Consider the following 17,789-nt stretch of genomic DNA (forward strand, 5'->3'; position numbering starts at 1 on the left):
GCTGAGGGAGGAGAATCGCTTGAATCCAGGAGGCAGAGGTTGCAGTGAGCTGAGATTGCGCCACTGCACTCCAGCATGGATGACAGAGTGAAACTCCATCTCAAAAAAAAGAAAGAAAGAACTTAGTAAGACTTATTATTTAAAAGGAGCCAGCAGTCCAGGACAAAACAGAGGATCCTTAATTTTTAGTGGTATCCCTTGTCCATAAAAAGCTCCCCCACCCGTCAGATGGCACTCCCACTAGGGCCGTCTTCTCACATCTGCTCCGGGGGTCTCTACAGAGGGCAACTCACTTCTTCCAGCCTGTCAGCACCAGGCCAGCTGGGGCAGCGGCACCTCAGGGTGCTGTTCTTCTCCCTCGGGGATGGGCAAGCACTCTCTCATAGACATGGCTAGTGAGGAGTCTGGCCAGTGATCCATTTTTTAAATGGGTTTTCAAACCTTACACATAAACTCAATTATGTACTTAAAAATACACATGTGCGTGCCTAAAAATACACACACACATACAGAGGAAATTCTCTCAGCTGTGACTTCTAATGCTCATTAAAGGTAGGACTGGGGTTTGGTTTTCAGTCAAACATGAGGACCGAGAGAGGCTGCAGGACAGAGCTCCTCTGGCTCTTGGCCTTCCTGTTCAAAGGCCAGAGAAGAGACACCCATGAAAACGCTGTGCTCGCTCCAGCGGGTACAGGGACCCCATGCAGTGCAGCAGATGCCAGTGTACATCTTTCAGAAAGATTATAAACGTTGGTGAAGAGATCTGCAAAATCCCATGCAGCCAGCAGAAACACCTGTTGGAAAAGCTAGAGAGAAAGAATTGGGTGGTTGGATGAACTATTTCACTGGCCAGGGCTCTTTTTTTCTTTTTTTTTTTTTTTTTCTGACTCAGGGTCTTGTTCTGTTGCCCAGGCTGGAGTGTAGTGATGCGATCATAGCTCACTGCAGCCTCGAATTCCTGGGCTCAAGTAATCCTCCCACCTCAGCCTCACAGGTAGCTAGGACTACAAGCACGCACCACCATACTCGGCTAATTAAAAAAATTTTTTTTTTTTTGTAGAGTCGAGGGTCTCTCTATGTTGTCCAGGCTGGTCTTGAACTCCTGGCCTCAAGCAATCCTCCCCACTCAATCTCCCAAAGTGATGAGATTACAGGCACGAGCCACTGTGGCCGGCCTCGTTGGGACTCTCTGAGGTCTCTCCAATCACTGGTTTGATTCTCACCTACACAGGTTTGTCATGAATTATGCTGTCTGTGAGTAACTTCACCGCTGCCTAACTAGAACCACAGGATAGTAAACTGGAAGTTCTGGCTGACATTTTATGATGAGCAGTATCACTAGAGAGGGCCATGAGCAGACCATTCCACAGGAGAGGTAAAAAGGGGCAGGGAGCCGGTTAGCTAGGTCTCCATGCTGGTTAGCTAGGCTTTTATGTTGGTTAGCTAGCTCACCATGCTAGTTAGCTACATCCCTATGCTGGTTAGCTACATCCCTATGCTGGTTAGCTAGGTCACCATGCTGGTTAGCTAGGTCTCCAAGCTGGTTAGCTAGTTTTTATGTTGGTTAGCTAGGTCACCATGCTAGTTAGCTACATCCCTATGCTGGTTAGCTAGGTCACCATGCTGGTTAGCTAGGTCTCCAAGTTGGTTAGCTAGGTTTTTATGTTGGTTAGCTAGGTCACCACGCTGGTTAGCTAGGTCAACATGTGCCTTTGTTTGCCAGTAACCCTGGTTTGTTTGATATCATGGAATAATTATTCACTAATGTCCCTTTTCATTTGTAGTGGTATCTCGCTTTGGATATTAAAACCCCATGGTTGCTAAAAGACAAATAACTTTGATTCTACTTATATGAGTGTTCAAACTCATAGAAACAGAAAGTAGAATGATGGTTCCCTGCAGATGGGGGGAGAGAAAAGAGGAGTTATTGTTTCATGGGTAAAGTTTCAGCTTTGCAAGATGACAAGAGTTCTGAAGATCTGTTGCACAATGATGGGGATATACCTTACTGAACTGGCCACTGAAAAATGGTTACGATGGTAGATTGTATGTTGTGTGCATTTTATCACAATTTGAAAAAAATCTTCTGGTTAGATGACCCCGAAAATCCCTCACCCACAATTGAGGTATAAAGTGTTTAGGAGGGTGGAAACTGAGAGAGCATTTTTAGAAATGTTCTTGAGAGGGAGATGTTCTGGGAACTCTCTGCCACCCACAGAGGGAAGGCAGAAGATGTACTCTTCTCCTTGAACCTGGAAAGAGAGGGTTCATTAGGGTTACCTGGAGAGCTTAATAGGTATCCCCTGACATCAGACGAACTGAAGCGGGGATGGAGCTCAGACGGGAGAATGGAGAGATTTAACTTTATAGCAAGTTTGAAGCTTTGATTGTCATAAAGAACTGGACACTCTAATTTCTTAATAAAAGCTTATTTTGCTATTTAAAGTGACTGAGTGACTTTGTAATACCTGGGAGTGATCAGAAAAGTCATGGGACTGCCCGTGTTTTTATTGAGAGATAAAGGAAGAGCATGTTCAAAGGAACAGTGGGAGATAAAAGAGATCTGTCGGCTGGGCGCGGTGGCTCAGGCCTGTAATCCCAGCACTTCGGGAGGACGAGGCTGGTGGATCATGAGGTCAGGAGATCGAGACCATCCTGGCTAACACGGTGAAACCCTGTCTCTACTAAAAATACAAAAAATTAGCCGGGCGTGGTGGCGGGCGCCTGTAGTCCCAGCTACTCGGGAGGCTGAGGCAGGAGAATGGTGTGAACCCGGGAGGCGGACATTGCAGTGAGCTGAGATAGTGCCACTGCACTCTGGCCTGGGCGAAAGAGCGAGACTGTCTCAAAAAAAAAAAAAAAAAAAAGGAGATGTGTCTTTTCAGTCCCAGGTGGTCGATGTTCTTATTATACTAGCAAAATCTTCTGTTTTTCAGCCAGAGAACCAGATCTGTTCATAAGTTACTACTGGTTCATGTCTTCTTTTGGAGCGAGCGAGGCTATTGGATGCTCCTCCGCAGTGGTTTGGGATCCAATGATAGCATTTGGTTTCGATTTGCTTCTTCAAATTGCATCCAAGGTCAACGGGGCTCCCTGAGTAATGGGAATCTGCATCTGTAGAGTTATTTAGAAGTCAGCCAGTCTCAGGGCAGCTGCTACGTCATCTGGCTGGGTGTTTATTTGCATGTTATAAATACCAAGTGTTGTGTTTGACCCCTACTGTCCACACAATCAACGTGGCTATTTATATGGCCTTTCTTAGTGCTGGTCCACGTGCCTTTTCAGGGGCAGGGAGAACAGCAGGTCGAGGAGACCAGGCATTGTGTGGGAAGCAGATGAATCCTGGGAGACACATATCCCCAAAGACATATCAGCTGCGGCAGAAAAACTGCTTTTGGTTATTTAATCAGATCCAGCTTGAGCACTGGCTCCACGGGAGTCAAAGACAGACGTGGAGTTACCTACTTAGAAATTGGCATTTTCCCCTCCTACCACTTTCTTCTGGAAAACTGTTGCTTTTCATCCTTTCTTTTATTCGTGACTCCTCTCTGGCTTTAAAACGAGCTTGCTTTATTTACCTTGTTTTATTTCTCTTTGTTTCTAGTTTTAAGACTCCTTCAACCTCAGGATTTCTGATCATCTCATCAACCGACTTGTTAAGAAAACTAAGGCCCAGGGAAGTGAGTCACAATTGTGTAGAATTGTGTAGAATTGTGAGGTGTCTTGACCTGCTGGGCCAGGTATCCAGCAAATAATGGCAGGGGGCAGGGGGCAGGCATGCAGCACCCCAAGGGTATGTCAGGCCTGGAGACTGACCTCAGAGACAACTTGGGGAGATTCTTGGAGCTTCAGTGTACCCCTTCCAGGAGGTGCCTCCAAGCATGTCACCCTGGGAGAGATTTAGACCCGCCCCTCTTTAGGGGATAATTACATTCCTTTCCTCCTGTAACTTTCCAGATTAATTATTCTCATGCAATAGTTGCTCTCTAAGAATTATTCACCTGGACAGGGCAATGCTTTTTTTTTTTTTCTGTTCATAGACAGGTCAACCTTCCTCAAAGGTGACAGTCTGACACCAGCATGGACTTCAACAAGAACACAACAAGATACAGGCTGGTGCCCTTCGGAGCTTGGCTTACCCAGACCAGGCTCAGGATGGCCTTCCCAGGGCCCTGTGGGAACCGAGGAACCCTGGCTTCCCAGATCCAGTGACCAAGAAAAAAATTAACGCTCTTCACAAAGAGATGTTGTTTGCTTTTCGAGGCCATCCCGCCTCTTGTTTTCAGTATAAATGACTGTAACAATATTTGCTATGTCAAGGCCAATGCCACTTTTATCCTGGGGAATGAGAAACTCTGTGACAAGTAAACTTATTCAAGACGGAGAAAATTAGACTACATCTATTCGTGTCTCTTAGTCCCCACTTCACAGATATAAAAAGAGAGGCACAGAGAGGTTAAATAAATTGCTAATCATGACTTTCTGAAATAAACTGGAAGTGAGTTAGTGCCAAGGAAGTGAGTTAGCGCCAAAATTCTTTGGTCAAGAAAATTCTTCTTTGGGGACCTGCGCAACGTGGTAAAACCCTGTCTCTGCAAAAGATACAAAAATTAGCCAAGTGTGTTGCACACACCTGTGGCTCCAGCTACTAGGGAGGCTGAGGTGGGAGGATTGCTTGGGCCTGGGAGGTCAACGCTGCAGTGAGCTATGATGGCACCACTGCATTCCAGCCTCGGAGACAGAGTGAGACCTTGTCTCAAAAAAACAAAAAACAAAACAAAACAAAAAAGAAACTTCTGCTTTGGGTCTTGGAGTGGATATGGAAGTCACGAAGGTCGTGAATTTACAAAACATCTCTCTCTTTTTGTTTAAAAGTGTAACTGCTCTAGGAAAGAATTTGACTTTAACTCAGACTAAAATGTCTTCATAACAACAGCAAAACAACGAAGCAGGATCTTATAGAAAGGTCCTCGTTAACTGCTTGTATGCAGAGCAGTGGGCCTTAAGCTCCACTGCCTGTGCTCAAGTCACCTTCAGGGCTTGTGGAATTAGACTGCGGAGTCCCATCCTCAGAGCTTCTGAGCTCGTAAGTCTCAGGCGGGGATCCTTAGTTTGCATTTCTTTCTTTCTTTTTTGAGATGAAGTCTTGCTCTATTGCCCAGGCTGGAGTGTAGTGGTGTGATCTTGGCTCACTGCAGCCTCAACCTCCTCAAGGCTCCAGAGAAGCTGGGACTACTCCTTCGTATTTTTGTATTTTGTGTGTGTAGAGATGAGGTCTTGTTATGTTGCCTAGGCTGGTCTCCAACTGCTACCACCCTCCTGCCTCAGCCTTCCAAAGTGCTGGGATGACAGGTGTGAGCCACCTAGCCTGGCCGTTAGTTTGCTTTTTTTTCTGAGACAGGGTCCCACTCTGTTGCTCTGTCGCCCAGGCTGGAGTGCAATGGCACAATCTCGGCCACTTCAACCTCTGCCTCCTAGGTTCAAGTGATTCTCCTGCCTCAGGCTCCCTAGTAGCTGAGATTACAAGAACATGTCACCATGCCCAGCTAATTTTGTATTTTTAGTAGAGACGGGGATTCGCTATGTTGGCCAGGCTGGTCTGGAATTCCTAACCTCAAGTGATCCACCTGCCTCAGCCTCCGAAAGTGCTGGGATGACACGTTTAAGCCACCACGCCTGGCCAGTTTGCATTTCTAACACATTTCCGCGTGATGAGGATGCTGCTGGTCTAAGGACCACACTGAGAACCACTGCTGTAGAAGATACCATGCAGCACCGACCAGCCTCTTTCTCCCTGCAGGACTGAAGGACGTACGCCCTCTCCCGGAATTGGTCTCAGCTACAGAGAACCACCTTGCCCGAAGTCGCCACCCTCTTGCCAAGGGGGTCACTTGGATCTAACGATTGGTTAATGCTGAGGGGAGGAGGTAAGGCTTGGCCCCCAGCCTCAACAGTGATGGTTGTGGCTCCGGGGTCGTTCTAGCTTCAGAGTTTCGTCTAGGTTGAGGGCGCCATGTTGGTACTGCATCAGCTTCTCGCTCTGCCTGGTTCTGCTTCCTTTACTTTACCATTTGTTGTTAGTCCAGGGCACACCCCAGTAAACTTCCTGTATGTGAGTTCATCTTAGACTGCTTCCCAGGGAATCGTATGTACAGCACTCAGGAGCAGAGTCACTGAAACGGCCCTAGCTCTGAGAGACCCCTCCTGACCAGCCATCACCCCTCCCGCTCTTCCTTACTCTGATTTATTGTCTTCATAGAATTTAACTCTCAGGTCTATGGCCATACTGCCCTGAATGCGCCTGATCTTGTCTGATTTCAGCAGCTAAGCAGGGTCGGACCTGATTAGTACTTGGATGGGAGAATTTAGTGCTCGAACACTATTGCTGTAGATTTCTTTAATAAATAAATTTGACTGCCTTCCTCACTAGACTGTAAGCTCTGTGCAGGCAGAGACCTAGTCTCTCTTGTGCTGCAGAGCCAAGAGCAGGGCCTGGTACCCAACAGGCACTCGGACAACACTTACTGAACAAGTGAATGAACTTCCAGGCAGGAAGAGTCACACATCCTCACCAACAACTCCTAGAGTTTTAGAGAACTAGAAAGTCTAGGAATACAGAGGGTGCTTTCAACAGTGTTGTCTGTAACCGGAAATGCCTTATGTTTGTTTAGTGCTTTAGTTTTATTCATTTATTTTTTTAAAGCAGTTCATTCAATATTGATAGCAACCCATATTATCATAAACCCCTATGTGGTGGGCAGGATAGAGGGTTGCTTTGAAGCACTGGGAGAAGAGAAACTGGCCTTGGTGAGTTGAGTCTCTTGCTCAGCCAGGCCCACATGGAAATGCTGGTATCCTGCCTCCTGGACCCATGGTCCTGTCTCTGTATCATCAGCAGAGACAAACTCAAGTCAGTTTCCACTGAAACTCACCGAGTCTGACTTTCCCCCAGGAATACTCATATGGGGGCCATTTTATTGGAGAGGATTTCACATTCACCACCCTGTACTGAATTCTAAGTGCTAGCTCAGTGCTTTCAGGTGATTACCATCTTTTTTTTTTTTTTTTTTTTTTTTTTTTGAGATGGAGTCTTGCTGTTGCCCAGGCTGGAGTGCAGTGGCGTGATCTCGGCTCACTGCAACCTCTACCTCCTGGGTTCAAGCAATTCTCATGTCTCAGCCTCTTGAGTGGCTGGGATTACAGGTGTATATCACCACGCCCAGCTAATTTTTGTATTTTTTAGTAGAGACGGGGTTTTATTACGTTGGCCAGGCTGGCCTCGAACCCCTGACCTCAAGTGATCTGCCCGTCTCAGCCTCCCAAAGTGCTGGGATTACAGGTGTGAGCCACCGTGCCAGGCCGATGACCATTCTTAAGAGTTTGGGATTACTCTTCCAAATGGAGATGATTCAGCCATATCTGATATTGGTGATTTGAGAAGGGGGATGTCTAGGATTGATGTTTTGAGAAGACAATCTCAATTTTCTTAGAATATGATTCCTTTTTTCCTTGGAGAGTTATTTTTAAGCAGCAGATTCTGGGAACTCCCCATGCTCTTCACCTCCTACTCCCAAATTCCGCCCCCGCCCGCCCCCGCGGCCAAGTAGGCCTGGTCTCTAGATGCCCAAGGCCAGGGCCTGTCACCCACTGGCATCGAAAGCGTTCAGGTCCACTCAGACTGTGCTGCGATCTGAAGGACTGATAACATACGAGGAGAAGGCCTTTTGGTCCTACACTGTGAATGAGTAAGGGGCAGCTGCAAAATGCTAAGAATGCTGAATGCATTAAGTGAAGTGTTTCTCCCAGGTGTGCACAGGGTGTGGTTTCCAAGGGCAATGCAGATGCTGGAATGAGGGAGGCAGCCACCTAGGCGGGTTAAGTCAGAGGCCCAGCAAGGAGAAAGCGAGCCAAGGCAGACGCCGACAGAAGAGAACGATAAATCCGCGGCGCACTCGGCAGAACGTCCACTGCACCGCATAATTTAGCGGGGCAATGCCGCAGGGAGTCCACGCCAAGTTAATGGAATATTTCCTGTAAATATTATTTTCCCTTCCTGTCTCATCATCTCATTTCATTCAAAAATCTTTACTAATCCGGGGGAGTGAAAGTAATGCATCAATTTCCAGAGCCAATGCCCCTGCTTCCCAAATACCCTTAGGAATCACTGGAAGCCACGGCGGCTGCTTAGGGACAGGGGGCAGGCCATTTACTCTGGTTCCTTCTCCTAATGCCTCAGAGGGGACCCCATAGTGCTCCTAATTGTGCATCTAAGTGTACATAAAAGCTCCCCTAATTGCACATCAAATAAATAAGTAAATACTGTCTGCTGAATATGCAACAAGGACTGACGTTGCTATTTCTTCCCGGGGGGAGATTTCATTAAATCTAGGCTGCATTTCTAAGTGATGATTTACAGCTATTGAATATTCTTTACAAGGGAGGGTTTTTTGGAGTCACGTGCTTCGCAATATTTGCTCTCTAATGCTTAAAGCCTCAGATACAGCCTGTTGGAGGACTCTTTATTCTAACTCTTAGTGTCCATTTGGAAAGTCTTTTCTGCTTTAATGTGTAATGGCTTCCGATGATCAGATGGCTGGTTTGTCTGCAGGTCTGGGGACTGTGCAACCCCCTGGTCTCCCAATGCCTCAGTTACTGACGCTGCAAACAAGGGCAGATTGTCCCAGAGATTAGAGCTCTCAGGCTTTCTCGGGCTTCAATCAATCAAAGGAATGTAAGGACCCCTCCCCTACAGAGGGAGGCGGATGTGAGACAGATTTTGTCCAGACTTACTTATATCTGCCCCGTGGGATCCCGATTCTGCAAGATTTAATAAACAACGCCTCTTCAATAGATAGCATTTAATTTTCATTCAAACGTTTCCAGGGAAGAAAGAGGTAAAACTCTTGCTTGTACCAGCACAACTGCCTAAAACCCGTGGGATACCCAGTCTGAGGCATGTTGCTATCAACGGTCATTTCACACAGCTGGCAGTTTTTTCTTTTTTGATGGCCTAGCTCTCTTTACTCCACCGTAAACGCAAAAACTAAGATGAAACTTGGGATTTACCTCCAGTGCCTAAATGCCAACCTGACACTGTCTCATTGTCTCCTGAGGCCAGCAGGACTGTAATTTGTGAAATACGGAGCCTCTCACCTCAGCAGCGCTTCTTTCTGTTCCCACACATATGCACATGCTAAAATGGAATGTGGTAACTAGTGTAAAATAGGGTAAAACAATTGCCGCAAGATTTGTTTTCTTGGCCGGGCACAGTGGCTCATGTCTGTAATCCCATCACTTCGGGAGGCTGAGGTGGGTGGATCTTTTGAGGTCAGGAGTCTGAGACCAGCCTGATTAACATGGTGAAACCCCGTCTCTACTAAAAATACAAAAAAAAAAAAAAAAAAAAAAAAATTAGCCAGGCATGGTGACACATGCCTATAGTCCCAGCTACTCGGGACTATACTCGGGACTGGGACTGAGCCAGGAGAATTGCTTCAACCTGGGAGGCAGAGGTTGCAGTGAGCCAAGATCGTGCCACTGCACTCCAGCCTGGGAGACAGAGCGAGACTCTGTCTCAAAAAAAAAGATTTTTTTTTTTTTTTTTGCTACTGTGACTTTTCTACTTCTGTCATCATTGCTGAGCCAAGACAGACATGTAAGATCCCGTCAGCACTGTACTTGGATGCTACATTCCCAATTGTGAATTCTAACCGTAGTCATGACAAAGGAGAGAGGAGAGCTACAAAGCACTCAAAGGGATGTCCCCAAGTGTCACATAGCGTTTGAGTATGAACAGGAGCTCAGAAGCGGGAAGGAAGGCAAAGAGGGAGGGGGAAACATCACTGGGTGAAGGACTGAAGCAGATTTACTGAGAGCTGATGAGGGGACATTAAATGTCCTATAAAAAATTCTACATCTTGGCCGGGCGCAGTGGCTCACGCCTATAATCCCAGCACTTTGGGATGCCAAGGTGGGGGGATCCCCTGAGGTGAGGAGTTCAAGACCAGCCTGGCCAACATGGTGAAACCCTGTCTCTACTAAAAATACAAAAATCAGCCGGGTGTGGTGGCACACGCCTGTAATCCCAGTTACTCCGGAGGCTGAGGCAGAAGAATTGCTTGAACCCGGGAGGTGGAGGTTGCAGTGAGTTGAGATCGCACCATTGCACTCCAGCCTGGGCAACAAGAGCGAGACTTCATCTCAAAAAAAAAAAAGAAAAAAAAAAAGAAAAAAAATTCTACATCCTATCCTCAGATAGTGTTTAGGGTTCTGCCTGACCTCTTAAAAAGAACTTATATATGCAAGCAAAGGCTGATATTCTGGGGAAGGTGCATGCATTGTAGATTCTGATTTTTCTTAGTCTTGTTTGCTGCTTTTTTTTAGGGCGTTTTGGGAGCTGTTCTTCCATATATGTTGTTCCAAAATACTACCGAAGTTGGCCTTCAGAAGTTCAACATCTCTGAACTCTTCTGAACACACACAAAAGCCAAAATCCAGTCTGCAGGGTGTCCCCACATGTTCAGCTCTTCTTGACACGTGTACTCTGCAGACAATGAAGCTGTGATTTTTGATTTTTTGACAAACTCCAGCAACTTGCATTGAAGGCTGTGCTTCTGAAGGCCAGGAGGCTGTCTCTTTAGAAGGTCCAGGTAGCAGAGTGTGGGGGTTAAATGTTCTCTGTTCTCGGAGCCACCGGTGAGGTCCCTTGCATTTTACTCCAACCCCCAAAAGCCTCTAAGCTCCAGAGTGGTGATTAAGTGACTGAGGGCAGACTCTGAAACTAGGATGGCAAACTGCTTGCAACTGGAGAATGAGGTACGGGCTACTGTTGTGATCCTTTCTGGACAGTCATCGGCTACTCTTTCTTGGTGCCTTTTTTGTTTGGGCTTTTTTGTGGGGGATGAGAGGTAGGTCATATGGAAACACTTAAGTGGATTCTCAAGGCGGCTGCTGAGACCCTGTGAGTGTGCCGATGGGTTGCCAATGCTGTTGGAGCTGCGCAGGCAGTGGACGCCTCTGGGCTCTGAAAAGGAGAGGGAGCAGACTCACCCCTGCCACTGCCTCTACTTAAACACGGGCTCTTCTTGTGTTGGTGCAACGTGACAGAGCCACTGTAATTGGGTCACAGTGTCAGGGAGGGCCTCTGTCTGCCGCCGGGCGGGAGCAGCTGCCTGGGCTGGAGATGCAGCTGTTACTGCAGAAGCCTCCAGGTGCACAGTGCTGGGTGCCACTCCCTTGCCTGAGCATCCCTGGAGGCTCGAGGTGGCAGAGATGTGCCAAGCACCAGAGCCAGGAGGGAGTGGCATCCCCTGGAGTGCCACTCCTCCCAGACGGCTCACCCAGCCATGAGGCCCGTGCATGGGACCTCCCCTGCCCTCGGTGTGCAGGGACACTGCTGGCCACACCAGGGAGCCTGGCTGACCTTCCCCACGTCTGAGTTTTCAAAGCACAGAGGGCTGCCAGTGGTGGTCCTTGTCTCCAGGCATACAGCAGAATCCCTGCGGGGCTTCTTCTGGGCTCAGTGGCCTGGTCGGAGGTGGAGGTGAGAAGGCCTGCAGGGGGCTGTGGCATCTAGACATCCCAGCAGCTTCAGATGAGTTCCTGATGTACAGTGGAGGTTAAGAGCCACTGGCCCGGAGGCACTGAAGACAGACTTTTGGCTTAGGTGTGGACTTGCATCGATATGCATTCACATGTGTGTGCATCTTTTTAGATTCTGAGATCTGGGATCAGGGTGTGGGGCTTTTTGTAGTCTTAGAAACTGACATGTCCCTTAAACATAACACAGATGGCCTTTTTATATGGTGATGAGGTTGGCAATGCAAGAAAAAGAAACAGGCACCCCGTTTAGGTCTTCTTGTAGCTAAGGCTTCTTAACAATGGCTCCGGATGAGTCCACGGCCTTGCCTTTAAGTTCCATCTGACATCTTAGCGGGGTGGGGGGGTACCCCAGAAGCTAACAAAACTAAGGTTTTGCTTTCCCTCAAGGGCTTTTCAAAGGCCTGCTTTTTTTTTTGGAGATAGAGTCTCACTCTGAAGTGCAGTGGGGAAATCTCAGCTCACTGCAACCTCCGCCTCCCGGGTTCAAATGATTCTCCCTCCTCAGCCTCCCAAGTAGCTAAGATTATAGGGCCCCCCCCCCATCCCCAACAGGCCTGGCTAATTTTCTATTTTTAGTAGAGATAGAGTTTCACCATGTTGGACAGCTGGTCTTGAATTCCTGACCTCAGGTGATCTGTCCGCCTCGGCCTCCCAAAGTGCTGGGATTACAGGCGTGAGCCACCTCACCTGGCCAAAGGCCTGTTCTTAATTTTATATTCAGATTGTACATTCATTTCTTAAGGAGGGCCCCAAATTATGTAAGCTTCAGGGCCTATGCAACGGAAGCTGCCTCTGCATCTCACTATGATCATCATGATTGGGAAATGAACTCTTCACTCCTAGCTACTGGTGTGCCAACTGCCAGTCCAACGTCCTCCCTCTGTCCAGTCTCCGGTTCGGTGATGCTTTGGAAATTCTTGCTACTCCTGAGCTCCAACTGAATGCCCAACTGCCTACTAGTCACAACCACCTGGATGTCCCATCAAGCCTGCAGCGTTGCATGTCCTAAGCTGCACTCATCCCTCGTCTGTCACTCCCAGACCTCCTCTTCTCTCAGCGTCCACACTCTGGTGGATCCTGAAGCCTCGGAGTCAGTCTGCATTGCCTTCCTCCTCTGATGGCCTCCCTCTTCCGCCTCCAGGTGATGAGTAACACACGCCTTCTCAACATCTTGGTTCCCCTTCTCCATCCTCAAGCCCCACCAGGTGTTGCCCGCCCTACCCTCATCATGTCCTGGTTTCTCAGTCTTGTCCTGGGTTTTTCCTATCCATCCTCCAAGCAGTTTCTAGAGAGTGCTTCTACAACAATGGAAATCTGACACTATACTCCTCAGCTTCAGATAGACCGCGGCTACCACTCCCTACAGAGGAGGAAGTCCTCTTCGCAGAGCCTTCAAGCCTCCAGGAGCCTGCGGGCCCCAGCCTCCTTGCCAACTCCTCTGTTTTCACTTGATGTTCCAGAATGAAGGGCACTGTGTCCCCTACCCCTGTCACTGTGATTTCAGGCAAACTGGCCTCTCTCCTGCATGCCTCCCCGCCCGATTCCTCCATCTGCGAAATTCTTTGCATCCTTGAAGACCCCACTCACTCTCTGCTTCCTCTGTGGGGACTTCTCTTCTCCTTACGCCCAGTTGACGCCTGCCTTCTTGAATCATCCCCGACCCTCACGCAGATTCCTATTACACCACTCAGACACTGGCTGGATTATCACACATCTTGGAGGATAGGATTTATGTCTCATCTCAGTGCCCAGTGATGTGCTTGGCACCTAATAGGTATGCGATAACTTTTTTTTTTTTTTTTTTTTTGAGACAGAGTCTGGCTCTGTCACCCAGGCTGCAGTGCAGTGGTGCGATCTCAGCTTATTGCAACCTCTGCCTTCCAGGTTCAAGTGATTCTCCTGCCTCAGCTTCCCCAGTAGCTGGGATTACAGGCATGAGCCACCGCGCCCGGCCGCAATAACTATAACTGTTTTTTTGAGCAAATGAATGAATGATGGCTGTGACAGATTGGTAGTCTGTCCTTCAAGTAGGAATGGGCTGGAAAATTCTAACTTCTGCCTCCAAGGCCACAGAAACCCAAGTGATTTTCAATAACAACCCAGTTTGGGTTAGAGCCAATGGCCTGGAAAACTATATTGACCTTTTGACATTTTTAATTCATGGACCTGGATAAGTTTCATTCATTACTGTAAATTCTCTTATTTGATGGCTGATTATTCATGCCTTTGGCCTCTTACTTTTCCTTATCTTGAAGCCTGTTTTAGCATGTTATAATAATAGTTATAATTGACTGAGCCCTAGCTATCCATCTTTTCCTGTTTTACATACATCAAGTGCTAGCTCATCACCTCTTCACTCTTCATTAGAACCTCAATTAGAGAAATAAAGAAAGCTTAAACATATTAATAAATTGAACCAAACAAGTATGAATACTTGTTAGCATGTCCTCTAAAAAGCTTAGAGGGAGAAGAGATTTCAATGGCTGGATTTTAATTATCTCTGCTGTAGACCTCAATTATGCACGTCGGCCTTGGTCTTCCACCACTACGGGCAAGAGAGAGCTCAATGTATTGCAGCCAGAATTTTGTTAAAGGCTTTAGGGAGTATTCTTGGCTTTTGCAAGCAGCAAAAACAGTCAGGCAGGTTGAAAAGAGAAGAGTCAGGCCAGGTGCGGTGGCTCACACCTGTAATCCCAGCACTTTGGGAGGCTGAGGAAGGCAGATCACTTGAGGTCAGGAGTTTGAGACAGGCCTGGCCCACATGGTGAAACCCCATCTCTACTAAAATTACAAAAATCAGCCAGGCGTGGTGGCAGGCGCCTATAATCCAGCTACTGGAGGGGGGTGAGGCATGAGAATCACTTGAACCTGGGAAGCAAAGATTGCAGTGAGCCAAGAGCGTGCCACTGCACTCCAGCCTGGGAGACAGAGCGAGACTCCGTCTCAAAGAAACAAACAAACCAAAAAAAAAAAAACAAAAAAACAAAAAGAGAAGGGTTGTTCTAAAAAGAATGAGGGAAGAGAGAACTCAGGAAGAAAAGGCACAGAAAATTAAAAAGGCCACGTGGGAAAAAGGCACAGGGAAAACAGGAAGAAAAATACAGGGAGGAAGAGGTATGGATCCCACAATTGAGGAAAACAAAGCCAGAAAAGGTAAGAACAGAGGGTCCAGTTCATTTCTTGTTGCATATAAATGGATAAGGAAAGGCTTTGGAGATAGCCGCAAAACAACACTCCCTCCACTCGTCAAAGAGCCAGGTTCTTCCTGAATTGTTCCCAGTCAATAATTCCCCCATCATTTGCTCAGCATCTTTTCTTAGAACTTCACCTTACTGATCAATGGAGTAAAAATCCTCCCAACATGGGAACATTTTTTTCTTCTATCAATTTAATAAAGAAGTTGGCCAAGGACAGATGTTAACTGGAGAGCCTACAATCCACTCAGATATGTAGTGTGGGTTTCAATCCTATTCGAGGATAAAACAGCTTGGAAAGCAATCTGGAATGACATAATGGCCCAATATTGCTTTCTCCCTGCTAAAGCAAGTGTGGTTTTCATAGGTTTTTAATATGTATTTCAGGGTTTGAACTGCATACCATCTCTGTCATTCTCCGCCAGGGGATCTGAATGATAGCACTCGCCTCTAAGATATGTTTCCATTATAATTTTTCAATTTGTTCTGGTCTGAAAAGTGTGTAAACGAAAACAGAGAAAATTCAAATGCTGTATCCCTTTCAAACATTCCATTTTGGGTTTACAAGGACTTTGCAAACTGTTCTCTGTTTCTCTCCTTCTTCAGCAAATAACCTTATTTTCTGATCACCTTTATTGAGCCAGAAAATATGTGCTGGATTTCCAGGAACCCCTCTCCCTCTTATTTTTCAGCTTTTCTGTTTTTTGTTTTGAGACAGAGTCTGATCTATCACCCAGGCTGGAGTGCAGCAGGGCAATCTTGGCTCACTGCAACCTCCGCCTCCCGGGCTCAAGCGATTCTCATGCCTCAGCCTCCCAAGTAGCTGGGATTACAGGCATGCACCATCATGCCCAGCTAATTTTTGTATTTTTAGTAGAGACAGGGTTCTACCATGTTGGCCAGGCTGGTATCGAACTCCTGGCCTTAAGTGATCCACCCGCCTCGGGCTCCCAAAGTGCTGGGATTATAGGCGTGAGCCAGCGTGCCCAGCCTTTCAGCTCTTTTTGACCTGCAATCTCTTCTTTCAGCTCTCCCACCTCCCCTGATCCTGTCCCAGAAATCTTTGGGAGAACTCAGACTGGTTTCAGCATTCAAGAGAAATGTTACATCATTTTTCCAAAGAATACAGCCCCGCCTGAAATTAAGGAACACGATAGTCCCTCAAATGTCTCTTTGCCTATGTGCTCCGGGGAGAACTGAGCCAGTCATCTCACCTTAAGTAATTATAACAGCTTAGGTTTCCTTAGAGACAGGGAGAAAAAAATGAAAAAATATTTACCCGGGGAACTCAGATGGGATTGCTGTGGAGTAATTTGTATACACTAAAATTAGCAGGGGATTGGTGAGCCTTTAGGCTGCACGGCATTAGCATTTTAAAAGTGACTTCTATGCCTGTTCCTCTCTGGATCTGAGAGGAGTTAAACCCACGCAGGAGACCACCTTACCTTTCTTGGCTTCACTTTATCATGGTAGTCATACTGGAAGATCCCTTTGTAGCTCAGGCCCAGCCACCATGGTATGCCCTGCTTGTCCTAGGATATCAAAAAAAGTTCGGGGTGAATATGGGGCTGGAGGAAGTAAACACGCGCAAAGTGGAGATTTCCTGGCTTGGGGGCAGATGAGGGAAAGTGCCATTTCCTTGGAATGGATGGAGCCCACCTGTCTACTTTGTTCCTTAACAGATGTGTCCATCATTGAAGGATACTCTGTTATGTGAAGAGGGTGACATGAGGAGTGCCGGGGGCTGGAGGCCTGGCTCTGCTCTTAATCAGCTGCACAGCTGAGGTCCTTTCCCTTTATAAATAAGGAATGAATGCCCTGCTTGCGCTCTCTCTCTCTCTCTCTCTCTCTCTCTCTCTCTCTTTCTCTCTTCCTTCTAAGAACTTAGGCATTCCATGCTGGGACGCCGACTCACCACAACTGAAAATCTGTGAGATGTCACACCTAATAAAAGGACCTTCTGGGCAGAGAAACTGTCATCGATGGTCAGAGCAAGAGGAGCCGTGGAGACTATGGAAAGTGACTCCTCTCATTTTAACAACAAATCACAGCAAAGAATTGGCCCAGCTTTACCCAGGACCTTCCCCAGCTCTGGGGAGCACAGGCCAGAAGGTGTCACCCTGAGGTCCTGCTCACCAAAGATGACAGCTGGGTGCCAGGCAGGGTTTTAGGACTCATGCTGTTGGACAGGGTAGCACAATGGAAGCTGAAACAGTCTCAGGACTGAATTAGAAATACCAAGTCCGTGTTTCTTCTTTTGTTTTTTGAGATGGAGTCTCACTCTGTCACCCAGGCTGGAGTGCAGTGGCACAATCCTGGCTCACTGCAACCTCTGCCTCCCAGGTTCAAGGAATTTGCCCACCTCAGCCTCCCGAGTAGCTGGGATTACAGGCACGTGCCACCATGTCCGGCTAATTTTTGTATTTTTAGTAGAGACAGGATTTCACCATGTTGGCCAGGCTGGTCTCAAATGCCTGACCTCAGGTGATCCACCCGTCTCGGCCTCCCAAAGTGCTGGGATTACACTCATGAGCCACTGCGCCTGCCCCAGCTGTTTATTAACAGAGACCTCTTGTCACCTGAGTGTAAGTTGCAATTCCATATTCAAATAGGATGATTCTGAGTTAGAGTCCCCAGAAGCTAGGATTTTATAGTAAGCCTATCAAGCAGCTTTTCCCTAGCTATGCCCTAATTGCCAAGTTTCTAAATAACCTAATACACCCCCACAGTGGGTGTCTGGAAAACTTGAAACTGGCATCATGGTTTTGAAATATTTGTGGGGCGTGAGTTATTTCAAGATGAGCAAAAAGATAAAAGGCAAAAGAGATAAATTTTGAAATTTCTTTTCAAGCTTCTGGCTATATGATTTCTTAAAACTTTAAAGGTGGGATAAAATCCTTGTATTAAACCCCTGCCTCTGGGAAGCAGCTGAGCACACTGCAACGATTTCAGAGAACAGAACAAGAGGAAACCCAATGCCACTGCAACAGCAGA

General features: G+C 47.2%; 1 protein-coding gene across 22 annotated transcripts in view; it reads right to left on the minus strand.

Moving 5' to 3' along the window:
• The window catches only part of FRMD4A (FERM domain containing 4A), a 531,042-nt gene that overhangs the window by 77,432 nt on the left and 435,821 nt on the right, over positions 1–17,789 (minus strand). For all 22 annotated transcript variants that reach the window (XM_063669580.1, XM_063669588.1, XM_063669577.1 and 19 more), the window contains one exon: positions 16,241–16,327. In XM_063669580.1, the coding sequence (XP_063525650.1) occupies positions 16,241–16,327 (87 nt within the window). The remainder of the gene's footprint in view (positions 1–16,240; positions 16,328–17,789) is intronic.

The sequence above is a fragment of the Pongo pygmaeus genome, chromosome 8, assembly GCF_028885625.2.
Source record: "Pongo pygmaeus isolate AG05252 chromosome 8, NHGRI_mPonPyg2-v2.0_pri, whole genome shotgun sequence".
NCBI classification, from domain to species: domain Eukaryota; kingdom Metazoa; phylum Chordata; class Mammalia; order Primates; family Hominidae; genus Pongo; species Pongo pygmaeus.